The sequence below is a fragment of the Microcaecilia unicolor genome, chromosome 4, assembly GCF_901765095.1.
Source record: "Microcaecilia unicolor chromosome 4, aMicUni1.1, whole genome shotgun sequence".
Taxonomy (NCBI): Eukaryota; Metazoa; Chordata; class Amphibia; order Gymnophiona; family Siphonopidae; genus Microcaecilia; species Microcaecilia unicolor.
Genome location: NC_044034.1, coordinates 91,818,024 through 91,845,158, shown reverse-complemented (window position 1 = coordinate 91,845,158; position 27,135 = coordinate 91,818,024). Strand labels below are relative to the sequence as shown.

The window sequence follows — 27,135 nt, the reverse complement described above, 5'->3', positions numbered from 1 at the left end:
GGCATAAGGTCTGGGAAAAAATGTCGGAAGGACAATTGGTAGGTTCAGATGGAACACCACCTTAGGCTGGAACTTAGGGTGCGTGTGGAGAACTACTCTACTGTGATGAAATTTAGTGCAAGGTGGCTCTGCCACTAGGGCCTGAAGCTCACTGACCCTGACAGCTGAAATAACAACCACCAAAACAAGACCTTCCAAGTTCAAGTACTTCAGATGACAGGAATCAAGTGGCTTAAAAGAAGCTGTCATCAGCTGGGTGAGGACAACGTTGAGGTCCCATGACACAGGTGGAGGCTTGACAGGGGCTTTGTCAAAGCAAACCTCTCATGATGTGAACTAGAGGCTGTCCAGTGGTGGTGTTTTTTTTTTTTTTTAATGGGAAAATTCTCTCTACATAAGCTCTAATCACGATAAAGTGACCAGACTCGGAGAGGTTTAGAAGGTATTCAGAGTCTGTGTAGGGCAAGAAAGGGGATCTAAAGCCTTGCCCTCACAACAGATGGCAAACCTCCTCACTTTGAAAGAGGGACACCTCTTAGTGGAATCTTTCCTGGAAGCCAGCAACACCTTGGAGACACTCTCAGATTTGCTTCCTTGCATTTTTCTAAGCTCCCAACATCCAGGCTGCGAAGGCCAGAGACGGGAGGTTGGGATGTAGAAGAGATCCTTTGGTTCTGTGTGATGAGGGTCGGAAAACATTCCAATCTCCAAGGTTCTTTGGAGGATAACTTTTGCTTGAGGGTACCAGATCTGCCTGGTCCAGTATGAAGCGATCAGAATCATGGTTCCTCAATCTTGCTTGAGTTTCAGCAAAGTCTTCTACACAAGAGGGATGGGAGGATATGCAAACAGACCAGTCCCCAATGATGGAGGAAGACATCTGACGCTAGTCTGTCATGGGCCTGGAGCCTGAACAGTACTGAGGGACTTTGTGATTGAACTGAATGGCAAAGAGATCCACCGAGAGGATGCCCTACAATCAGATCTCATGGGCAACGCCTACTCGTGTGGTTGCATGAACCTGATCAATCTGTTGACCAGGCTGCTGGATTTGCCTGCCAAGTGGTCTTGAGGAGCATCTCACATGCTGGACTGCCCCATGCCACATCTAGATGGCCTTCTGACACAGTGGTGATCTGGTGCCCCACTGCTTATTGGTGTAGTACATTGCAACCTGTCTGTTTGAATGAGCACAATTTGGGTTGACAGCTGATCTCCTTTAAAGCGTTCCAGACTGCCAGAGCTCCAGATGGTTGGTGTGGAGATCTGTCTCCTGGGCTGACCAAGTACCTTGGGGTGTGAAGCCTGTCTAGTGAGCTCCCCAGCCTAAGTGGGATGCATCTGTCATCAGCATCTTCCGGGGCTGAGGAAACTGGAATGGAAGTTCCACAGTCACACTGGTTCGAATTGTCCACCAAAGCAGAGTCTGAATCAACTCTGGTGCCACTCGGATGACATCCGCTAGGTTTCCCCGAGGCTTGGTATCACTGAAAAGCTAGGGTCCACTGGGCAGTTCTCATGTGAAAACATGCCATGGGCATGACACGGACAGTGGAGGCCATGAGGCGTAATAACCTCAACATCTTCTAAGCTGTGACCTGCTGGCTGGCTTAGACCTGAATGGCAAGTGTGACAAAAGTGTCTGCTCTCAGCAGAAGGAGAAAAGCACTCGCCTGCTGCGTGTCTAGCAGGGCTATGATGAAATTCAATTGCTGACCAGGAAGGAGATGGCACTTGGGGTAGCTTAAAACAAACTCTAGTAGCTCTAACACTCGAATAGTTCTCCACATGGACTCCTGAGTACTGTCCTTTGATGTGCTCTTCACCAGCCAATCATCTAGATAGGGGAACACATGGACTCCAAATTCTGTGTAGCGATGCCGAGACTACTGCAAAACACTTGGTGAAAACCCTGGGAGCCAACATGAGACCACAAGGCAACATATGGTACTGAACGTGATGTGTTCTCAGCCGAAATACTTCCTGTGACCTGGAAGTATTGGGATGTGAGTATAAGCATTCTTTAAATCCAGAGATAATAGCCAATCATTGTCCTGAATCATGGGAAGAAGGGTGCCGAGGGAAACCATCCTGAACTTTTCTTTGACCATGAGTTTGTTCACGGTCCTTAGGTCTAGGATGGGAAGCATCCCCTCTGTTTTCTTTGGCTCAAGAAAGTACCCAGAATATAATCCATGTTCTTCCCCTGGTGGAATCGGCTGAACCGCATGGGCCTTTAGAATGACAGAGAGTTCCTCTGAAAGTACCTGCTTGTGCTGAGAGCTGAAGAGAGATGCTCTCAGTGGGCGATTTGGTGGTCTTTGATGCCAATGCAGGGCGTAACAGAGATGGACTATTTGAAGAACCCATCGATCAGAGTTTACATGAGGCCACCTATCCTGGAAAAAAATTCAGCCTCCTTCCAACCAGCAGGTTGTCCGGGATGGTCACTTTTACTGTGGTTATGCTCTGCTGGTGCCAGTCAAAAAGCTCGCCCCCGGCTTTGACTGTGGAGCTGGCTGAGCCTTGGCGAACGCTGGGACTGAGCCTCCTGAGAAGGAGCATAACTATGTCTCAGAGTAGTAGGGACCCCTCTTCGTCTTGCTCAAAAACCTCCTGGATGAGGAAGGTGAAGAAAATGTCTGGCAAGAAACAGTGTCAGTGTGCTTTCTTCATGAGGTCAGATCGCCTCGGGGTCGGGTCCATTGCTGACCGCTCCCAGGAGCCCTGCACAGCAGTCAGCATCGAAGCAGGTAAAGACCCGCTCCACGCACACCCACTCCGTGTCGGAGATGGGCCTAGAAGCCATATGGACCAATTCTGATGCAACTCTCGACATCGATGCCAATACTGATACCGAGGATTCAGATGGGGCTCCAAAATGTTCTCTCGCTGAGCCTCTCTGGTCAGCTGGGTTCTTTTCTTCATACGATCACTCTGAACACAGCTGGAAGGGGTACGTTCAGGCCTCAGACACTGAAGACACCAAGACTGAGTGGTGTTATTGTCCAGAGATGGTCCTATTGCACCTGGTACAGCGTTTAAAGCCACTGGGAATCTTCGATAACATGGAAGGGAAAACAGCCGTGGCCAAACCAAACAGCCCGATAGTGCCTGAAAAAAGGGACAGAGAACCCCAAAAAATACGAAGGACGAGTCTCAACTGGAGCTCAGGCTTAAAAGGGCCTGAAGAGTGTGGAAGAAAAAAAAATAAGAGAAAAAGTGGGGAATATCTAACACAATAAGGGAAGACGAAAAAAGAACAAAAAAGGAAAAAATAGGAAAAAAAAGAAATCTCCTAGGGAAAAAGTACTCATGCACTAGATGGTGTGAGGAGCTGTGAAGTGTGTCCACTCCTTACAGTGGATGAGAAGAGACTGCTGGTGTCATGATCTTGCAGCAGGTGGGAAGGCACTCGTGCATGCATGGTGGGGACGCTGTATGTGCTCTTAAAGCAATATTAGGTATTTAATGCTCCGCACCGGGCGATGTGGATGACGTCACCCACATGTGAGAATATGGCCTGCTTGTTCTCAGAGAAAACAGTTTTGCTTTCAGGTGATGATTTATTGATTGGCTTTTAAATGCCTTAAGAGATCCATTCATTTAAATCTTGTTTTAGAAAAAAAAAAAAAAGAAAAAAAGGGCAAATATTTTTAGTCAGATTTATTATTCATGGCAGAAGTGCAATGGAATACAAGCAATTCATTTAGGGCTCCTTTTACAAAATAAGTACCTGAATATATGTAAACCGCTTTGAATGTAGTTGCAAAAACCTCGGAAAGGCAGTATATCAAGTCCCATTTCCCTTTTACAAAGCCATGCTAGCAATTCCAGTATGACAAATGCAATGAAGCCCATAGGAATTGAATGGGCTTCACTGCATTTGCCACGCCAGAATCGCTAGTGCTGCTTTGCAAAAGGAGCCTTTAGTTAGTTATTTTAATATTGCGAGTAGGAGTGTTTGTATATTTCTATAGCCTATATAATGTGAACGGTTTCCATTCTCTAGTTGGTGCTGAAGGCTTATCAGTATAGTAGGAAATTTGCATTTTATATTTTTATACTCATGTCATTGATAAATTGTACTGATTTATATCTATATCGTAATATGCTTCTGTATGGCTTTACCCAAACTGAAAATTACATGATTACATATATATTAATAGAACTTACTGTGCACTGCATATATATATATTTTTTTTTAAGTACAAACTGCACAAATTCTCTTATACTCCAGGTAGTAAGTACCAGTACTAATTTCTTGGTCCTGTTATTCCCTAATATTCCTAAACTCTCTTTTTTTTTAAACATATTTTTAAAACTCATTGAGATTTATATAGCATCTTCCATCTGAGCAGAACTACACTGTCAGCGCTTTATGAACATGCATACTGCCACCTCTGATGGCCAGCCCCATGGTTGCCTATCTTTATTTTATTTATTTATTACATTTGTATCCCGTGCTTTCCCACACATGGCAGGCTCAATGCGGCTTACATAGTAACAATATAAATAATTACAAAGTCGTAAGAAGAATATAGTTTGTGGTAAACGCAAAACTAATGGGGTTAATGGAAAGTAAGTTAAACATAGGAGGAATTGGGTTCATAAGGAAAAGAGCATTGGGAGGTAGGCGTAGAAAGATGGAAAGGAATGGATATAGGGTAGTAGAAAGGATAATGAGGAACATGGTCAGAATATAACTATTGTCAATAAGAATTGTATGGGCAAGCTTTGGTTAGGTTGGATCGTTAGGGTAGGCTATCTTGAAGAGATGGGTCTTCAGTGCTTTTCTGAAGGGCAGAAGGCCGTTAATGGTATGGATAGATCTTGGTAAAGCATTCCAAAGCTGGCTACCTAAAAAGGAAAAATTGGATGCATGGAAGGATTTGTACTTAATACCTTTGCAGTTGGGGAGGTGTAGATTGAGGTAAGTACGGGAAGAAGTCAAACTGTTCCTGGTTGGGAGGTCAATAAGGTGATTCATGTAGTTGGGGGCTTCTCCGTGTAATATTTATTATTTATTTATTTTACAGCACTTATACCCCACAATTTCCCACTGCTGGCAGGCTCAATGTGGCTTACAACAGTTAAATAACAAATAGGCGAGTACAATAAATGGAAAGGGATAAGCGGGGCGTGGAGGTAAAGATAAGAAATGGGTTAGTCCATAAGAGCACTAGAGGGGTCAGTGTCCTGGGGTCAGTGAGGTAGGACAGGATCTTTAGGGTATGCTTGCCCAAATAAGCAGGTCTTGAGTAACTTCCTGAAAGTCAGATGATCCTGAACCATTTTCACTGATTTAGGTAGTGCATTCCACAAGTGAGTACTGATATAGGAAAAGGTGGAAGCATATGTGGTTTTATATTTGAGTCTATAACACGCAGGGTAATGAAGGTTTAAGAACAGGCAGTTTTGAGTGAATTTCTTGGTGGCAGGTTGACAAGGGCATCCACATACGCTGGGGCTGCCTTAGAGTGACTTCTAGTCCAGTGCTCTTATCAATGGAGTACATTGCCTGTCAAAATACTCCTCTTTTATAGTTTATTTTAAAAAAGGGTAGCCACAACCATTGTGGTATAAATCTGAGGTATTATGTAAATTGGGAATATGGAGAGGTGGTGTCCCAAATTTAATAACAGGGCAATGCAAATATTTAAGTGCCCTAGATTATTTTGAGACCCTATCATGTTAATGTTGCAAATCTGCCACAGCTCTAAATTACACCAACCATTTGCATAGTTTTATTCTCCAATACACTGGCACCTCAATGTCTGGGTAGCATATGTTGAGGTTGAGTGCTACTCCTGGGAGTAGCACTCAACATCAACATGTGCTACCCATATTCATTACTGAACCACAACCACAAATTATATCAAAGAATATAAGCACATGTATATAGCCCCATCCTGTACTTTACTTACATCACCAGAGAAATATTGATCTATGATTTCAAAGGCTAGTTTATAAATGTCTTCATTTTCATGTTGCTGCAGGGCTTCGATTTTCTCTAGGCCTAAGAAAGAATTGAAAAAAATGAAACAGTTCTAAAACATACTTCCATTAAAGCAGTACATCAGTAATTCAGCTGGCTCCAACAACTACCAAAATTATGATGTTGTGTTTGTTCTTAATTATAAACACACAGCAAGAGTGAAGTTTCTCCACCTGCTTAGGCACCACAATCAGTTTGATTCTAATGAAACTTAACCGAAGCTCTGTCCTCTTTTTAAAAATTCATCCAGAGTGAAAATACAGGGTAAACAGCTGGAGTATGAACATAGAGGAAAGTGCTTTTAAAAAAACAAGTGTAGTCATAATCAACAACACTTCCATTCTAAACAAATGTAAAACTAATCTTCCTTGGGTAAAATCTGTGAACTAGGACCAAAGCCAAAAAGTAAAAACAGAATCATAACCAAGACCAGATGCCATTTAAGAACTGCTGTTAAGGGTGGTGGATGCGTGGAATAGCCTCCCAGTGGAGGTTGTGGAGATCAGAATTCAAGGAAGTGTGGGACAGGCATGTGGGATCCCTTAGGAAAAGGAGGAGTTAGTGGTTACTGTGGAAGGGCAGACTGGATAGGCCATTTGGCCCTTATCTGCCGTCATGTTTCTATCCCATGATCTACTCAACTGTAACCATCTTCCTTTCCAAGGACTTAGATATATCTTGTTACATGACAATATGAACACATTCAAATCTGTGATCAGAGGTGCCGTAGTAACATATATATCCCATGATAAATCCTTCACTATTTATAAGCTTAACAAGTATGAGAAATTCAGGTAGGAAAAACAATTATGTACAGTGATGTACTTCACAACAGCTGAATACTCCAAACCAGCCTAAATATTTTGTAGAATGGAAAACTCACAGACACATACAGATGTCATCAGCAGATACGGCCTAGTTCATCCACTCAGTCTGCCTTCTTACTGTGTTGTCACAAAGGACAAATACTTGCTCTTTCATCTACTAACATCTCACAGATTTATGAAGACTTGTGCCCTACAGTATTATAAATACCACTGCATATATCAATATTTACTGCTATGAACTTTTTTTTTTTACAAGTTTTCTTCAAGAAGGCATGCAAGTATTACAACATCAGCTTCATCAGCACACTGGTATGTTTCCATATGTCCACCACACTCACTTAGCAACTTCGACTGCTAAATAACAAGTGGTTGCTAGTTTAGTCCTATCGTGGTCCCAGTTACAGAAAATACATCAAGAATCTTTCACAAGTATAACAGATGATAAAACTACGTGTCCCTTGAAAAATAAGTCAGGCCCTTAGCACCCTTGGGAAGGAAAGGAAAATAGATTGCTTTAACAGAGACTTCCTACTCTAGCTCCTTTTTATTCATTTTTTTTAAAACACATTACTCAAGCTTCTGTATACCTGTACTGCCTTGTTCCTAATTTAAACAGTGATAAGTAATGAATGGAAAAAAAAAAAAAAGAAGGCTGTGGTGATTTTCTGGAAGAACTCAGTTATCTAATACAGTGGGTGGGAGGGGGGGGGGGGTGCGTTTTAATAGTAGAATGCAAAAAAAAAAAAAAAAAAAAAACCATTTAGGAATTTCTAAGATTCCCTTTCCTTCCATACAAATGGGGGATGGGGTACTTGAAGAGATGCCTCCAGCCAAGAAAACTCTGTACCTATCTAGTTTCAGTTAATGTATACAAGGGTGACCCAATATCCAAGCTGATGGCATTTGAGGGATATGTATTTTTAAAAAGCCTTGGTTTACTGACATCCACACTAGATGAACAACCAAATGACTCCTATGTCATGTCTTCCTGAAATAGTCACCCTGCTGATTTCTGATGTTTTTCTGCCAGAGGATATGAACATCTAAGGAAAATGTGATTGTGTAGGAAGGGATAGGTCTAATTAAAATGTAGCCTTGAAGGAAAAAACCTTTTCCAGTCTTTTTAAGCACCGGTCTTTTTAGAGTTAACAAATGAGTACCTGCATGAGATTTGATTACTGTAATGGCAAGTGAAACATTTGACTGCCGGGGGGGGGGGGGGGGGGGGGGGGGGGGGAAGAGACTGATCTGAAGGGCGAAGAAAAAGGCACACTGGCAAGCAAATCATGTAATTCTAGGAAGATGCCTTTAAGATACCAAAAAATCTCATAACAATGTAATCTTTACCTCCACATTCTTCTATTATTTCAGCTATTGTGCTAGCCTCTTCTCCAGCCATTATCAGAATATTTTTGAGACCATCCAAAACCACCTGGACAACTTGAGAGTCTTTTACCGACAGCAAGTTACAGAAGGGCGGGATTACATTCTGTTGTACGAGAAACTCAACCTACAGGAGGTGGGAAAGAGATGCTTTCATGCTCTGTATGTGATTTAGAGGCATGTTTAGTGACTGGAACAGAAAACTGCATACACTAAATAGTTTACAGAAAACTAGAAACTTACTTGATCCTTTCTTCCACTTATTGTTAAGTTGCTAATAGCCCAAGCAGCTTCTTTTTGTGTTCCAAAATCTCCCTGAAAAGTAAAAAAAAAAAACGGTAGGGAACTGTTCAATTTCGTCAAAGGGTATAAGGGTATACCATTCTATAAGTCTGCAGGTCAAGTCTGAGACTGAACAAAATGGAGCATTTACCTTAGCCAACTGGTGAATGATCATGGGGATTAAGCCGGCATTTATTACAGCTTGAACTTGTTGCTGATTTCCTGCTGTGATATTGGATAGAAACCAAACTGCTTCCTGAAAAATAAAATAAATATTTCTTATAAAGATAACAAATTTAAAAAGGAGAAATTAGGTCTTACATGATCATTTTTCTTTCCATTAGTCCTTCCCACTTCCCAGAACCTGTGGGATAGTTGAGTCCATCAACCAGCAGGTGGAGATGAGTCGAGACGTTTCTCTCTTGGCATCCAGTCCAGCGCCTCAGAGAAGAAATAAGGATAAACTCAGAATAAATACAACCACCTTAAACAACTCGCCAACCTAACACTAACCAGATGGGCATATGTGGACCTCATCTCTGGACAACTTGTAGAGTTATGCAGGAAGCACCATGTAAGGTGACAGCCGTTATTTGACCCATTACTTTGTATCAACAAAACATCTCAAAAACTTTGGGCGGGCCTCTAGACTAGTGGGAAGGGCTAATGGAAAGAAACATAGTTTCCTACTATTCCAGAACCTGTGGGATGTTCAAAAGCAATCTCTAGAATGGGTGGGATCCTGGCATCGCTGCCCTGAGGTCAAAGTCCCAAAACCGGCTTCCAAGTGCAAAACAACATCCACCCTGTAGAGCTTAGCAAAGGTATGCAGCGAAGACCATGTGGCCACCTTGCAAATATCCAGAGACAGTAAGCTAGTCTCTGCCCAGGATGTCACTGTACGCCTCTTAGAATGAGCCAGCAAGAAGCCTGCTTCCCTGTAAGCAAATAAGTTGATGTGACAGTCTCCTTCAGCCACCTAGCAATTGTGGGCTTGGAAGCTACGAGGCAAAGCCTTTGTTTATCAAAAAGCACAGTCTGATTTGTGAAACTCATGTGTGATTTCCAGATATTTAATGAGGACTATATGCACAGACGTTTCAAGAAAGAACACTGAGCCTTGCCGTCCTCTCTGCAAAAGGACAGAAGCTCCACAGAATTGGTTGAGATGAAATGCTGATACCACTTTCAGAAGGAAAGAACCATGCACAGGTAGACCTCCAACTCAGAAATGCAGAGAAAGGGATTCCAACAAGAGAGAGAGCCTGAAGCTCCAAAACCCTACATGCCGATGCAACAACCACGAAGAATGCTATCTTTAGAGTAAGATCTTTCAAGGAGGTCTTCTGGAGTGGTTCAAAAGGAGGCTTCTGAGAACCAAAGACTAAGGGCCAGATGCACTAAACCTAACGAGCCCACAACTTGCGTTTTAAACTGGTTCCAGCCAGTTTAAAACGCAAGTAGTTTATCGGGGTCATGCACTAAGGGCATTTTCCCTGCCACGGTAGCAGGCAACGAAAACGGAATGCAAATTATAATGAGCTGCACTACCGTTGTAGCCCATTATAATGAGATGCACTACCGTTTTTCCGATTCCCTTACCGTAGGAACTCTAACGGGAGGTCTGCACCTCTCGATAGGGCTCCTGTGAGGGAATCGGAAAGGGAAAGGGCCCCCCCAAAAAAGGTAAAAAAGAAAAAAAAAAGCAGGGAGCGCATTTGAGGGGCGTCCTTTATGGAAGTACTCTCCCTACGCTTGAGAGAGACGTCTTTTTTTTTTTTTTTGCCGTTTTTCGCTCTGCCGTTTTTTCCCCCCTTCTATTTTGTCTTCGCCGTGCCACTTACCCCTCCACAGCAAAATTTTTCTATTTTCCTGGTTGCCGGAGAATCAGGACGTCCCTTTCGATTATGCACCTCTTCCTGGTCTCTTCAGCCAATCAGAGTGCGTTTCGCTGACAACAGCCAGCTAAACCCGCTTTGATTGGCTGAAGAGACCAGGAAGAGCTGCATAATCGAAAGGGACGTCCTGATTCTCCGACTGGCAACCGAGGAAAATAGTGAATGCAACTGAGCTACAACGAGTAGCTCATTTGCATTCCCTATCGTTGATGCATTCCCATTCCCTACCGATTCGCTATGGAATCGGTAGGGAACGGGAATTACCGACGACTTTAGTGCATCTGGCTCTAAATTAGTAAGGTTCCACTCTGGACACGATATATGAAAGGATGGTTGCCTGTGGACAGCTCCCCACAAGAACTGAATGATACCAGGTGAGCTACAAAGAGACGCCTTCTGAACATCCCCAACCCCTTGCATACACTACAGATGCAGAGCGTTTCCAGCCATAAGACCAAAAGGGCACGGGGATCTTCCATGAGCACCAAACCTTGCTTCAGTAGGCTGTTTTTGCAACTACATTCAAAGCGGTTTACATATATTCAGGTACTTATTTTGGAGGAAAAATGTAATTTCGTGGGGCACCAGAGACAGGTATCTGAAGACCTCCAGATATGACTCTGCAGACTGAAGCCACCTGCAAAGCGGGACCAGTTGACCAAATGGACCAGGAGAAAATCACTCAGAACCAGAAGTTGAAATAAAGCGTACCCATCTACTTGCTGGAGATCAAAATAAATAAATAAATGCTGAGGTGTTGGATTGGGTGCCAAGAGAGATGTCTCAAGCTCTGTTTTCAGTTCTTTATCTCCACCTGCTGGTTGATGGACAACTATCCTACAGGTTCAGGAATAATGGGAAGCTATGTAATAGGAAAAGGCATTAGCAAGACAATACCAATATAACCTTTAGATAAAAAGTTATATCAGAGAGAATAGTGGTGTTCAGAGTACAGCCACAAAAGAGTGTTAACCATGGAGCACACCAAAGAAAACGATCTGTCTGGCTCAATTAGAGCATTTGGAGTGGAGATGTGACCAAAGTGTAGAAGATAAAGGAAATGTCATCAAGCAGCAGCTTTCAGACTTTTTTTTGGGGGGGGGGGGGGGGGAGGTGAATTGAGAGTATAAGGATTTCTGCTCGAGGAAATGAATGACCATTTATTTTGTCGTAATTGGAATTGTGGATGAAGTAAGGTATGGGAGATTGTGTGGGGTGGGATTAGGATAATCATAGGGCATCTCCTTCAAGTCAATGCCTTTTGGGTACAGTGAACAGCATGGGGCTGTCAAGAGTGGTGGAAAGGCAACAGAATAGGGGAGAATGCAGGGGAACCAAATCTTGAGATGATACATTGTATTAAGGTTATGAAATGTAAAGGAGCTGAATAATCAGAAACAGATAACCTTAAGAGACTTAATTGGTCTAAATTGTATGCATTTCCTGAAACAAAGCAAGGAATGAAAGGCTGCTGTAGGGAACAGAGTAGGAATGTTCATTTTATTTACAGAGGACTATTTCATGTGGAGGGGGTAATATAAGAATACAAGAGGGAAGTGATTGGCTTTAAAAGGGAAATGTTGGAAGGAAAAGTCACTTACGCATGCTCTCAGTGCCAATCAGAAAAATGTCCATAGAAATTTAGAAGCCGAGGTACTGAATTTTGTACACTTGAGAAATTGTTACAGAAGGAGGTTTCATATTATGACTGCTACCAACCTGGACCGTTCTAAGGGAGTATAGCACAAGGGCATGGAAAAAGTATGAGCATCTGTTGAGTTAATTTAAATTTAGTGGCTTTAAGGAGGCTGTAGTATCCAATACAAATAAAACTACTCTTTTTACGCTAATGTTCAACAGATATTACACTTGTACTGATTTTACATTACAAAAGGAACATTTTTTATACAGAAGCTGGCCAGAGGTGGGAAATATTTTTCAGGCCATTCTCCAGTCCAGTCAGAGTTAGAGGTTTCAAGAAGAGAAGGGTAGGTATTGTGCAGACTCAATGATTCATTGCAGTGGGACAATGTGGTTATGGAGGATATTAAATGTTTATATTATTTGAATATTTTTACTGCTGTAATTGTCTATTGCTTATGTCTGATTTATTCTTACGCCTTGAGTGAATTCTTTCAAAGAGGTGGTATATAAATCCTAATAAAAATGATAAAATAATAAATACTTTAGACACTGTATAAATCTATGGAGATTAATAATGGATAAGTGGTGTCTGGAGTGCTCTGAGATGCCTTAAAGGCAGTGGTGCAGGGGTAGAGAGTTATTAAAATGAAGAGCAAGAAACCAACAAGAGTAACTAGTTTCAAGTTGCCAGGAAAAGCACAGAACTCCTCTTGAGGAGAATTTAATTGCACTGGAGCAGGTGAGAATGAAGTTTGGAATATCATTTACATTGAATGCTACTAGTTGGTATATTTGAAGCAGAGAAATTTTTTTTTTACTTTGGTAACAAACCCAGCAAGTTTTTGCCACAAAATTTTAAAAGCAAGGTTACCATCCACCAATGTACAAATAATAAAGGTGTATTCTTTAATGTAGGAAAACAGTCATAAGAGCCCAGTTTGCCCAATTTTATAAGCCATTATTATGCTTGGACTGTTAGGTTGGAAGATTCAGAGAGCATTTATTTATTTTTGTTATATTTGTACCCCGCGCTTTCCCACTCATGGCAGGCTCAATGCGGCTTACATGGGGCAATGGAGGGTTAAGTGACTTGCCCACAGTCACAAGGAGCTGCCTGTGCCTGAAGTGGGAATTGAACTCAGTTCCTCAGGACCAAAGTCCACCACCCCAACCACTAGGCCACTCCTCCACTCCGAGCTTTCTTTGCCAGGGATGTCTTTAGAGAACCAAGAAAGGATGAACGCCCCAATATCAGTTACAGAGTTCCATGGACTACAAAAAAAGTTTACTTTCTAAAGCAGCTGGCCCCCAAGACTTATTGGCTATATCCTACAAAATATTTTTTTTAATTATTCAATCTTTATTAACATTGGAAAAACAAAACACAATGTGTTCCAAATAACATGCAAAATGAGAGTATCATCTAGAATATAACATTTATAACAGACAAAAATAACCCCAAAATGTCCTTCTAATCAAATCAAAACCAGAAAACAAAAACAATCTACTCCCAAACCCCTCCTCTAGCACCCTCCCACCTCCTCCCCCTGTACCCCAGAATCTGACGTACCAAACTTCAAAAATTTAGCAGACTTAAATCTGTAGATAACTATGTATGAAACAAAGAAGTAGATAATCAAGCAAATAAATAAGCTAGGTAAGAATCCCTAACAAACTAATATAAGGAGAAAGCTGGGTATGGACCAAGAGCACACAGTAGGAGACCAATAATCACCAAACCACAAGAAGCCAATTTTTGGTCATGTTGATCCCTTTTGCCATGCAATGCTGCTGTGATCTGTTCATATTTGCAGAGTTCTTCACAGACATTCCTCCATGCCTGAAATGTGGGACCACTGGGACAGTTCCATGTTTGTGCACTTGTAATTTTCACAGCTAAAAGCAAAGTTGTCAAAGATCCACTAATAGCCTTCTTCACCCCTAGTGGGAAATACTCCAATAATTTAATTATTGGAGAAGAGTGATCAGTCCATGTTTGAATAGAGTCCCATAACTCATTCCAAACACTTTTACTTTTACTACATTCCCACCAAAGGTGTTCATAAGTGCCAACCACCCCATATCCCCTCCAACAAAGTCCCCCCACAGTACTTAAGGCCGCTAAGTGAGCCTCCCACTGAGGTGTCCACTATAACCAAAGAAAACTGAATCTGCTTATAATTGGTCACTGCTGAACAGTGATGTATATACAATTATACTTGGTCCCAGAAACCATATTGAGTGGTTCCCCAAGCCACCACTTCCAAGCGAGACTATATGCTCCCTGGTTGGGTGTAGACAACTCACTGAGACACCTATATACCCTGGTTAGCATCTTTTATTGGAAGGGTCTTTAAACAGAGTTTGCTCCAAATCTGTAGACTTCTAGAGTAAGTTTGCTTTGGCATCAGATGTTGTAACAAATCATGTAACTGAAAATACTAGGGGGGTGGGGGAAGGGGGGGAGAAGGCATACTAGAGGCCATAAGATCCTACAAATCCTGGTGGGACAAAATTATCCTTTCAGCACACAAATCCACACAGGCACCCAACCCCAAAATCTCTAATTTCACCAACGGTTTCATATAGGGAGTTGAAAAAGGAATATAGTCACATAATACGCTGCCCAAAGAGGGACCCTGGAATTTCCTAGTGCAGTCACATACTAGCTCAAATTTTATACAGTGTGTCTAAAAAGGGATGTTTTTGTACCCCTTTCCCAGTGTACCTTGGGATCCTCTAACTTCCCACACTCAAAAACAGAAAAAAAAAATGTCAAACCCGCTCGTTGCAAGCAGACCCAATGCTTCGCCGCCTTGCACTCAAGATGATCTTTTACAGCCTTAAGGCCAGCTGCTTAATAGTACAAATGAAAGTGTGGAAACTCCTCCCCCTTGTTAATTTAAGGCACTGCAAGGAAATCTTTGGTCTCTTCCCATTTCAAAGAAAATATTTTAGTATCCATGCCACTTAACCCCAAGGGTATACAGTAGCTTTCCCCAGGTCTATCCTAATAATGGTTTATACACTTTACCACCATGAATTTGTCAAAACCGTTTCTTTTTAAAGCACAGCTACACCAGCTCCTTTTACCAAATTCTCCATGGCAACAAGTTCCAAGTTTAACTATGCTTTGGGTGAAAAAAATGTTTTTTTCCTATTTGCTTTAAAATGTCCCCTATTACTTATTACCCCTGGGAGAATTCTGTGCAACTGTACAGTGCAGAATTCCTCACCCCCACAGAAATGTGCAGAACTCTGTGAAGGAGCCACCATTGGGCCTGTCCTCAGTTTCTCTCCCCTTCTCCTGCAGAAATCATGAGCAGGAGGAGGAAGTGAACTGCTTACGCACTGGTTAGATCATTAGGTCAGGGTCCTCAAGTCCCACAATCCAGTCGTGTTTTCAGGATTTCCCCCAATGAATATACATGAGATCTATTTGCATACAACAGAGGCAGTGAATACTCATGGTAAAATTATGTATCATACCTGATAATTTTCTTTCCATTAATCATAGCTGATCAATCCATAGACTGGTGGGTTGTGTCCATCTACCAGCAGGTGGAGATAGAGAGCAAAGCTTTTGCCTCCCTATATGTGGTCATGTGCTGCCGGAAACTCCTCAGTATGTCGATATCCAAGCTCCATCCGCAGGACTCAGCACTTAGAGAATTACACCCACAAAGGGACACTCTGCCCAGCTTACCACCGCTGAAACGGGGGAGGGGAATTAACCCAGCTCATCCCCACACAAGTGGGGGAGGGGAATCCGTCCAGCTCATCCCCGCGGAGCGGGGGAGGGACACCACCCCGCCGATGCGGGGGGGATCTGGCTTATCCTGCAACCGCAACCGCGGGAGGAGCTGACTGACCCTAACACCGCCGAAGCGGGAGGGGTACAAAGCTGCCCTACAGCCGCACGAAGCGGGAGGGAGCGCCGGCAGAATTTATGTCTCAATCCAGCCCCGTAAAACGGAGGGGAGAGGAATGCAGCAGCTCACTGTAACACAAACTCGTCTCAACTCTTGAAGAATCCAATTGAAAAAACTTGAACACGAAGTCCTCCTGAACAGGAACTGAAGACTAAACTTGAACCTGAAATGCAACCAGAATATAAACAGTACAGATATCTGGGAGGGGCTATGGATTGATCAGCTATGATTAATGGAAAGAAAATTATCAGGTATGATACATAATTTTACCTTCCATATCATCATGCTGATCAATCCATAGACTGGTGGGATGTACCGAAGCAGTACTCACCCAGGGCGGGACATTGAAATCCCTGACCGCAACACTGAAGCTCCAAACCGGGCCTCCGCCCGAGCAGCCACAGTCAAGCGGTAATGCTTGGAGAAGGTATGGGCCGATGCCCAAGTTGCCGCCTTGCATATCTCTTCCAAGGAGACGGACCCGGCCTCTGCCATCGAGGCCGCCTGAGCTCTAGTGGAGTGAGCCTTCAGCTGAATAGGCGGCACCTTCCCTGCGGTCACATAAGCCGCTGCAATGGCTTCCATGACCCATCTTGCCACTGTAGGCTTAGCAGCCTGCAGACCCTTACGAGGACCTGCAAACAGGACAAACAGATGATCCGATTTCCGGAAATCATTGGTCACTTCCAAGTATCTGATGATGACTCGTCTCACATCCAGATATTTGAGAGCAGAGTATTCCTCCCTACGAAAGGAAGGGAGACAGAGCTGCTGATTCACATGGAAGCGAGAAACAATCTTGGGCAGGAAGGAAGGCACTGTGCGAATAGTCACTCCTGCCTCCGTGAACTGCAGAAAAGGCTCTCGACATGATAGTGCCTGGAGCTCGGAAACTCTTCTGGCTGAAGTGATAGCCACCAAAAAAACTGCTTTCAATGTCAGGTCTTTCAGAGATGCCCTCGACAAGGGTTCAAAAGGCGGCTTCTGCAAGGCTCTTAGCACCAGGTTGAGATTCCACGCAGGCACCACTGAGTGCAGAGGAGGGCGCAGGTGATTAACTCCCTTGAGAAAACGTACCACATCTGGCTGCGAAGCCAGGGAAGCACCCTTCAGGCGGCCCCTGAAGCAAGCCAAAGCCGCCACCTGGACTTTAAGGGAACTGAGCGACAGGCCCTTCTCCAGACCTTCTTGCAGGAACGCCAGCACTGAAGAAATTGGAGCAGTGAAGGGAGAAAGTGAGCCTGCTTCACACCACGCTGCAAAGGTACGCCAAACCCTGGCGTAAGCAGTAGAAGTAGAGCGCTTCCTCGCTCTCAGCATAGTGGCGATGACCTTGTCTGAGAAGCCCTTCTTCCTCAGACGCTGCCGCTCAATAGCCAGGCCGTAAGACCAAAGGGGGAGGGATCCTCCATCACCACGGGACCCTGATGCAACAGGCCCTGCTCCACTGGCAGCCGCAGAGGGTCGTCCACTGATAGCCTTATCAAGTCCGCATACCAGGGACGTCTGGGCCAGTCCGGACCCACCAGGATTATTCGGCCCGGATGCTTTGCCACCCGGTCTAGTACCCTGCCCAACATGGGCCAGGGCGGGAACACATAGAGAAGCTCCTGTGTCGGCCACTGTTGGAGAAGAGCATCTACTCCCAGAGATCGAGGGTCCCGTCCTCTAATGAAAAAGCGCGGCACTTGGCAATTGGCAGATGACGCCATCAGATCTAGGCTCGGCTGGCCCCAGCGCTTCGTGATGTCCAAGAACGCCTGAGCCGATAACTGCCACTCTCCAGGATCCAAGGTATGGCGACTGAGAAAGTCCGTCTTGACATTCATGACTCCGGCAATGTGGGTCGCTGACAGCTGTTCCAGGTTCGCTTCCGCCCACTGGCATAGATTCATGGCTTCCTTGGCTAGAGGGGCGCTCTTGGTACCTCCCTGGCGGTTGACATAGGCCACAGCCGTGGCATTGTCCGACAGGACCCAGTACTGGCTTCAACGCCAGTACCGGGAGGAACTCCAAAAGCGCCAACCGAATGGCTCTGAGTTCCAGGAGGTTGATAGACCACTTTGCCTCTGCAGGAGACCAGAGCCCCTGCGCTGTCCTTCCCAAGCAGTGGGCTCCCCAGCCCGTCAAAGAGGCGTCCGTCGTGACGACAATCCACTCCGGGGTCACAAGAGGCATCCCTGCAGACAACTTGTCTGTCTTCAGCCACCAGCTCAGCGCCTTGCGCACTGCTGGGTCCAAGGGAAGGCGCACAGCATAATCCTCCGACACCGGAGTCCAGCGCTGCAGCAGAGAGTGTTGTAGTGGTCTCATATGAGCCCTGGCCCAGGGCACTACTTCCATCGTGGCCGTCATAGAGCCCAACAGCTGCACATAGTCCCAAGCCCGAAGAGGAGAGGCTACTAGGAACTGGTCCACCTGAGCCTGAAGTTTGACAATCCGATTGTCCGGCAGGAACACTCTGCCCACTTGGGTGTCGAATCGAACTCCCAGATACTCCAGGGACTGAGTCGGGCGCAGCTGGCTTTTCTCCCAGTTGATGATCCACCCCAGGGAGCTCAAAAGAGCAATCAACCGGTCCACAGCTTTGCCGCACTCTGCATAAGAGGGGGCTCGGATCAACCAGTCGTCCAGATAAGGATGGACTTGTACTCCTTCCTTTCGCAGGAAGGCCGCGATGACCACCATTACTTTGGAGAAGGTCCGTGGAGCAGTAGCCAACCCGAACGGGAGGGCTCTGAACTGGAAGTGTCGGCCCAGGACTGCAAAATGCAGAAAGCGTTGATGAGGAGGCCAGATGGGAATATGCAAGTACGCTTCCTTGATGTCCAAGGATGCCAGGAACTCCCCTGCCTTCACTGCCGCTATAACAGAGCGGAGAGTCTCCATGCGAAAGTGCCGAACTTTCAAGGCCCGATTGACCCCTTTGAGGTCGAGGATAGGCCGTACAGAACCTCCTTTCTTTGGTACCACAAAGTAAATGGAGTAACGTCCCTTGCCAAGCTGATTTTCTGGCACCGGAACGACCGCACCCAGGCAGATCAGATTGTCAAGGTCTGCTGCACTGCCACAGCTTTGACCGGAGACTTGCAGGGAGAGAGTACAAACCCGTCTCTTAAGGGTCGGCAGAACTCTAGCTTGTAGCCGTCTCTGATGACTTCCAGCACCCAAGCGTCTGAAGTTACCCTGGTCCACTCGCCCAGAAACGAGGACAGGCGTCCTCCAATCTGCACTGGGCCATGGACCAGGACCCCGTCATTGGGTACGAGACCCTGGGGGAGGACCGGAGGGCGCACCTCCGGGACGGCGGTCTCTGCGAAAGGAATGCTGCTTGGGGGAGAAGTTCCTCTTGAAGGAAGAGGGGGCAGAGGAGCCCGACTTGCCCGGGCGGTACCAACGGGCTTCCTGAAAACCGTCCTCTGGAGATACCGGGGCGAGCACTGGCCCGAGCCCTGACCTCTGGTAACCTCTTGCCCTTAGACGTGCCGAGATCGGTCACAATTTTGTCCAGCTCGACCCCAAAGAGCAGCTTGCCTTTAAAAGGCAACTTAGCCAGGCGGGACTTAGAGGCGTGGTCAGCAGACCAATGTTTCAGCCAAAGCCACCGCCGCGCAGAGACTGTCTGAGCCATACCTTTAGCCGAGGCTCTCAAGACATCATACAGTAAGTCTGCCAAATAAGCCAAGCCCGATTCCAGGGCCGGCCAATCAGCCCTCAAGGAAGGATCCGAGGGGGAAGCCCGCTGCACAATCGTCAGGCACGCCCTGGCCACATAGGAGCCGCAAACTGAGGCCTGCAAACTTAAGGCAGCCGCCTCGAAGGACGACCTTAAGGCCGCCTCCAATCTTCTGTCTTGGGCGTCCTTTAGGGCCGTGCCACCTTCCACCGGCAACGCCGTTTTCTTAGTCACCGCAGTGATTAAAGAATCCACGGTAGGCCAAAGAAAGGCCTCCAGTTCACTTTCAGGCAAAGGATAGAGGCGGGACATAGCCCTAGCCACTTTGAGGCTCGCTTCCGGGACATCCCATTGAGCCGAAATTAAGGTGTGCACGGCATCATGCACGTGGAAGGTTCTAGGCGGGCGCTTCGTCCCCAGCATAATGGCGGAGCCAACAGGGGCTGAGGGAGAGACGTCCTCTGGAGAGGAAATCTTCAAAATGCTCATGGCCTGCACTAACAGGTTGGGCAAATCCTCTGAGCGAAAGATCCGCGCTGCAGAGGGGTCATCCGCTCCATCCGAGCAGGAATCCGTCTCCTCCAAGGAATCCCCAAAGGACCGTTGGGAGAACTCAGATACGCTGCCCTCATCTACATCAGAGGAAACAGAGTCCTCTAAGGCCTGGGAATCCACCCGAGGGCGTTTACTTCCGGGGGCCTCAACCCCTTTATCGGACAAGGGAGAAGGGGCAGCGTTTTGCATAAGGAAGGCCTGATGCAGCAGCAAAATAAACTCGGGGGAGAAACCCCCCAGACTGTGCATTTCAGCAGCCTGGGCCACAGCCCTAGACGCACCCTCAACCGGCGCTCGCAAGAGCGGGGAAGAAACATGCTGTGCATCCAAGATGGCGTCCGGCGCGACACTCCGCGAAGGAGCCGTGCGGGAAGAACGGCGCTTAACTTTAGCCGCTTTTTTGCCGTTGCCCAAATCAAGGGCGGCCATGGCATTAACTTCTCCCAGCTCAAGGACGGCTCAAGAAGAAGCCGTCCGAGCAGAGTGGCCGGCCAAGATGGCGGAGGCGAGCAGCGGGGGATGGGCGTTTATGGCGGGAAAAAACGCCGCACCGGAGGAAGACCCGGGACACTGACCGGCCTCCGAACTGACATCCAACAAGGGCGAATCAGACTAAGACCCCCGCATCCCCGCTAGAAGCGCACACGCGGTCCGGGGAGCGATTCTTCGCGCCCTCGCCCTCCAACGCCATAGGCCACGTGGAGATCGATCGGGAACCCCCTGCCCGCTATAAAAAGGTAAAAATTACCTGCTTCTCGCTCCGAGCTGCAACGACCTGGTGTCCCAGTGAGTAGCTGCAATAAACGTTTAAATAAACGTCGAAATAAACGCCTTTAAGGATGTCCAAAAAAAAATTTTTTTTTTTTTTTTTTAACGGAGCCAGCGGGAGGGGGGAGAAAAGGAGGGACCTGGCGCCACCAGGTTTGCACTTGCTCAAGAAGAGCCCTCAACCTCAGGTACTCAACAAAACCTAAAAATTAGGCTTGGAGACCTAGCCAGAGCTGCTGCTGTGTGTGACCACCACCTGCTGAGATAGAGAACATACTGAGGAGTTTCCGGCAGCACATGACCACATATAGGGAGGCAAAAGCTTTGCTCTCTATCTCCACCTGCTGGTAGATGGACACAACCCACCAGTCTATGGATTGATCAGCATGATGATATGGAATGGGGAAATTCTGAAAAACTGACTGGATTGCAGCCCTCAAAGACCAAGGTTGCCTATCCCTGGTTTAGGTGAACCACAGGGCTGTAGAGAGTCGGGTGTAAGCCAGCAAAGGGAAGTGATTCAATGTGCAGCGTTTCATCATCTTCTCCTCCTGCCGTGTGATGTCTGCGGGAAGGGTCAGAGCAAGGTGAATGTACCATGGGGGGGGTGGGGGGGAGAATAAGCTGAGAGTATGCCATGGGGATCGGGGAGGGCATAGAAAGCTAAGAATGTACCACTGGTGTAGCAAGAGATCAAACTTGAGGGTATGCCATTAGAAGAGATACAATGATAGCTGGGAAGGAGAAAGAATGATAGGTGGGAATGTGTGCAGCTCTCACCAGATTTTTGTTAACATCGATTACAGCTAATTTCAGACGAATGACTGGGCAGCATCCATTTGTAGAGTATCTTCTCCCTTCCTCCAAAGATTTTTTTTTATTGAATTTTATAACATTAAATACAGAAATCAGTTACCAAACAGGAGAACCAAGAACCTTAATACAACAAAGGATATAATGCAACAGTTGCAATGCATATATCTAGGAATGGACCTGGACTAGGAGGAATTGCTAGAGAGATGAATAGAATATTAATTATTGAAGTCTCTGAAAGTTAACAAAAGGTAACCATAATTTCTGAACTGCAAGATTTCAATGCAGCAGATTCATCATACGTCCAGATGGCACAGAGATGATTTCACCACTTATGTACATTAAGGTTATTATTTTTCCAGTTAGCACAATGATATGTTTCAGTCTTTACGGAAATGGTTTTCAGGGGTGACAATGCAGAGGCACTGAAAAATCTTGGTGAACTTGGAAGATGTACTGAGCCAAATTGATAAGTTAGATATAGTCACATGGACCGGATGGTATACATCACAGAGTATTGAAAGAACTCAAACCTGAAATTGCTGATTTGCTGCTAGTGATCTATAACTGGTCACTAATACCGTCTGTAGTTACCTGAAGACTGGAGGTTGGTCAATGTATTGCCGATTTTTAAAAAAGAGTTCCAGGGGTGATCTGGGAAATTACAGACCGGTAAGCCTGACTTCAGTGCTGGACAAAATAATGGAAACTAAAGACTAAATTTACAGAACACATAAATATGGTTTAATGGGACAGAGTCAGCGTGGATCAGCCAAGGGAGATCTTGCCTCACCAATTTGCTTAATTTCTTTGAAGGCGTGAATGTTGATAAAAGTGAGACGGTTGATGTAGTGCATCTAGATTTTCAGAAAGCTTTTGACAAAGTACCTCACAAGAGACTCCTGAGAAAATTAAGGAGTCATGGGATAGAAAGCAAATGTCCTTCTGTGGATTAAGAATTGGTTATTGGACAGAAAACAGAGGGTAGGGTTAAATGGCCTCTTCTCTCAATGGAGGAGGGTGAATAATGGAGTGCTTCAGGGATCTGTGCCATTTAATATTTATAAATGATCTGGAAATCAGAATGACGAGAGAGGTGATAATTTGCAGATGACAAACTATTCAAAGTTCAGATTGTGAAAAACTGCAGGAAGACCTTAGGAAACTGGAAGACTGGGCATCCAAATGGCAGATGAAATTTAATGTGGACAAATGCAAAGTGATGCACATTGGGAAGAATAATCCGAATCATAGTTCTCTGATGCTAGGGTCCACTCTAGGAGTCAGCACTCAAGAAAACAACCTGTGTGTTACTGTAGACAATACACTGAAATATGTTGCCCAGTGTGTGGCAGCAGCCAAAAAAAGCAAACAGGATGCTAGGAATTATTAGGAAAGGGATGCAAAGACAGACCAAAAATACTGTAATGCCTCTATCACTCCACGATGCGACCTGGTCGCTGTATCTAAAAAAAAAAGATAAAGCAGAATTAGAAAAGGTTCAAAGAAGAGCGACCAAAATGATAAAAGGGATGGAACTGCTCCCATATGAGGAAAGGCTAAAGAGGTTAGGGCTCTTCAGCTAGGAAAAGAGACGGATGAGGGGGGATATGATTAAGGTCTACAAAATCCTGAGTGGTGTGGAATGGGTGGAGGTGATAGCGAATGCTACATACCTGTAGAAGGTATTCTCCGAGGACAGCAGGCTGATTGTTCTCACTGATGGGTGATGTCCACGGCAGCCCCTCCTATCGGAGATCTTCCTAGCAACAGAGTTTGCTAGACCTCGCGCTCCCGCGATGCATGGCCGTCTTCGCTAGTCCCGTACCAAGCAAAAACAAGACAAGGGAAGACACAACTCCAAAGGGGAGGTGGGCGGGTAGGTGAGAACAATCAGCCTGCTGTCCTCGGAGAATACCTTCTACAGGTATGTAGCATTCGCTTTCTCCGAGGACAAGCAGGCTGCTTGTTCTCACAAATGGGGTATCCCTAGCCCCCAGGCTCACTCAAAACAACAAACATGGTCAATAGGGCCTCGCAACGGTGAGGACATAACTGAGATTGACCTAAACTTTTCCAAAAAACTGAGTGTGCAGCCTGGAACAGAATAAAAAGGGGCCTAGGAGGGTGGAGTTGGATTCTAAACCCCAAACAGATTCTGCAGCACCGACTGCCCGAACCGACTGTTGCGTCGGGAATCCTGCTGAAGGCAGTAGTGAGATGTGAATGTGTGGACAGATGACCACATCGCAGCCTTGCAAATCTCTTCAATAGTGGCTGACTTCAAGTGGGCCACTGACGCCGCCATGGCTCGAACACTATGAGCCGTGACATGACCCTCAAAAGTCAGCCCAGCCTGGGCGTAAGTGAGGGAAATGCAGTCTGCTAGCCAATTTGAAATGGTGCGTTTCCCCACAGCCACTCCCCTCCTGTTGGGATCAAAAGAAACAAAAAGTTGGGCGGTCTGTGTGGGCTTGTCCGCTCCAGATAGAAGGCCAATGCTCGCTTGCAGTCCAATGTGTGCAGTTGACGTTCAGCAGGGCGGGTATGAGGACGGGGGAAGAATGTTGGCAAGACAATTGACTGGTTCAGATGGAACTCCGACACCACCTTCGGCAAGAACTTAGGGTGAGTGCGGAGGACTACTCTGTTATGATGAAATTTGGTATAAGGAGCATGAGCTACCAAGGCTTGAAGCTCACTGACTCTACGAGCTGAAGTAACTGCCACCAAGAAAATGACCTTCCAGGTCAAGTACTTCAGATGACAGGAATCCAGTGGCTCAAAAGGAGGTTTCATCAGCTGGGTGAGAACGACATTGAGATCCCATGACACTGTAGGAGGTTTGACTGGGGGCTTCGACAAAAGCAAACCTCTGATGAAGCGAACAACTAAAGGCTGTCCCGAGATCGGCTTACCTTCCACATGGTAATGGTATGCACTAATTGCACTAAGATGAACCCTTACAGAGTTGGTTTTAAGACCAGACTACGATAAATGTAGAAGGTATTCAAGCAGGGTCTGTGTAGGACAAGAACGAGGATCTAAGGCCTTGCCATCACACCACACCACACAGCAAACCGTCGCCAGAGGAAAAAATAACTCCTCTTGGTAGAATCTTTCCTGGAAGCAAGCAAGACCCGGGAGACACCCTCTGACAGACCCAAGGAGGCGAAGTCTACGCTCTCAACATCCAGGCTGTGAGGGCCAGAGACCGAAGGTTGGGATGGAGGAGCGCCCCCTCGTTCTGTGTGATGAGGGTTGGAAAGCAGTCCAATCTCCACGGTTCTTCGGAAGACAATTCCAGAAGAAGAGGGAACCAGATCTGACAATGCCAAAAAGGAGCAATCAGAATCATGGTTCCCCTGTCTTGCTTGAGTTTCAAAGGAATGGGAGGATACGCGTACAGGAGACCTTCCCCCCAAAACAGAAGGAAAGCATCCGACGCTAGTCTGCCGTGGGCCTGCAGCCTGGAACAGAACTGAGGGACCTTGTGATTGGTCTGAGTGGCAAAGAGGTCCACCAAGGGGGTGCCCCACACTTGGAAGATCTCGCGAACCACTCTGGAACTGAGCGACCACTCGTGCGGTTGCATGATCCTGCTCAATCTGTCGGCCAGACTGTTTACACCCGCCAGATAGGTGGCCTGGAGCCAAATGCCGAACCGGCGTGCCCAGCGCCACAAGCTGACGGCTTCCTGACACAGGGGGGCGAGATCCGGTGCCCCCCTGCTTGTTGATGTAATACATAGCAACCTGGTTGTCTGTCTGAATTTGGATAATTTGATGGGACAGCCGATCTCTGACAGCCTTCAGAGCTTTCCATACTGCTCACAACTCCAGGAGGTTGATCTGTAGACCTTGTTCCTGGACGGACCAAGTCCCCTGGGTGTGGAGCCCATCGACATGCGCTCCCCACCCCAGGAGTGACGCGTCCGTGGTCAGCACCTTTTGCGGCTGAGGAATCTGGAAGGGACGTCCCAGGGTCAAATTGGATCGAATTGTCCACCAATGAAGGGAGAGAAGAAACCTTGTGGACAGACGAACCACGTCCTCTAGGCTCCCAGCAGCTTGGCACCACTGGGAGGCTAGGGTCCATTGAGCAGATCTCATAAAAAGGCGGGCCATGGGAGTCACGTGAACCGTGGAGGCCATGTGGCCGAGCAATCTCAACATCTGCCGAGCTGTGATCTGCTGCGACGCCCGCACCGAGGAGACAAGGGTCAGCAGATTGTCGGCCCTGGTCTCTGGGAGGTAGGCATGGGCCGTCTGGGAATCCAGCAGAGCTCCTATGAATTCGAGTTTCTGAACTGGAAGAAGGTGGGACTTTGGATAATTTATCACAAACCCTAGCAGCTCCAGGAGTCGAATAGTCACCTGCATGGACTGCTGAGCTCCTGCCTCGGAGGTGTTCTTTACCAGCCAATCGTCGAGGTAAGGGAACACATGCACTCCCAGCCTGCGCAGAGAAGCCGCTACTATGGCTAGGCATTTGGTGAATACCCTGGGCGCGGAGGCGAGCCCAAAGGGTAGCACACAGTACTGAAAATGCCGTGTTCCCAGACGAAATCGAAGATACTGCCTGTGGGCTGGCAGAATTGGGATGTGCGTATAGGCATCCTTTAAGTCCAGAGTGCATAGCCAATCGTCCTTTTGAATCATGGGAAGAAGGGTGCCCAGGGAAAGCATCCTGAACTTTTCCTTGACCAGATATTTGTTCAGGGCCCTTAGGTCTAGGATGGGACGCATCCCCCCTGTTTTCTTTTCCACAAGGAAGTACCTGGAATAGAATCCCAGCCCTTCTTGCCCCGGTGGCACGGGCTCGACCGCATTGGCGCTGAGAAGGGCGGAGAGTTCCTCTGCAAGTAATCGCCTGTGCTGGAAGCTGAAGGATTGAGCTCCCGGTGGGCAATTTGGAGGCATTGAGGTCAAATTCAGAGAGTACCCTAGCCGGACTATTTTGAGAACCCACTGATCGGAGGTTATAAGAGGCTACCTTTGGTGAAAAAATGTTAACCTCCCCCCGACCGGTAGGCCGTCCGGCACAGGCACTGGAACGTCGGCTATGCTCTGCAGGACCCAGTCAAAAGCCAGCCCCTGACTTTTGCTGGGGAGCCGCAGGGGCCTGAGGCGCGCGCTGCTGACGAGAGCGAGCGCGCTGGGGTTTAGCCTGAGCAGCAGGCTGGCGGGAAGGAGGATTGTACCTACGTTTGCCGGAAGAATAGGGAACCGTCCTCCTTCCCCCATAAAAACGTCTACCCGAGGAGGTAGAGACTGAAGGCGGCCGGCGGGAAAACTTGTCGAAAGCGGTATCCCGCTGGTGAAGCTGTTCAACCACCTGTTCGACCTTGTCCCCAAAA

At 46.5% G+C, this 27,135-nt stretch overlaps 1 protein-coding gene across 1 annotated transcript in view; it reads right to left on the bottom strand.

Moving 5' to 3' along the window:
• KPNA3 (karyopherin subunit alpha 3) overlaps positions 1 to 27,135 on the bottom strand; it is a 282,370-nt gene that overhangs the window by 5,864 nt on the left and 249,371 nt on the right. The window contains exons 13-16 of the mRNA XM_030200459.1: positions 8,642 to 8,746; positions 8,452 to 8,523; positions 8,173 to 8,335; positions 5,928 to 6,019 (exon numbers count right to left, since the gene is read on the bottom strand). Coding sequence (XP_030056319.1) covers positions 5,928 to 6,019; positions 8,173 to 8,335; positions 8,452 to 8,523; positions 8,642 to 8,746 — 432 coding nt within the window. The remainder of the gene's footprint in view (positions 1 to 5,927; positions 6,020 to 8,172; positions 8,336 to 8,451; positions 8,524 to 8,641; positions 8,747 to 27,135) is intronic.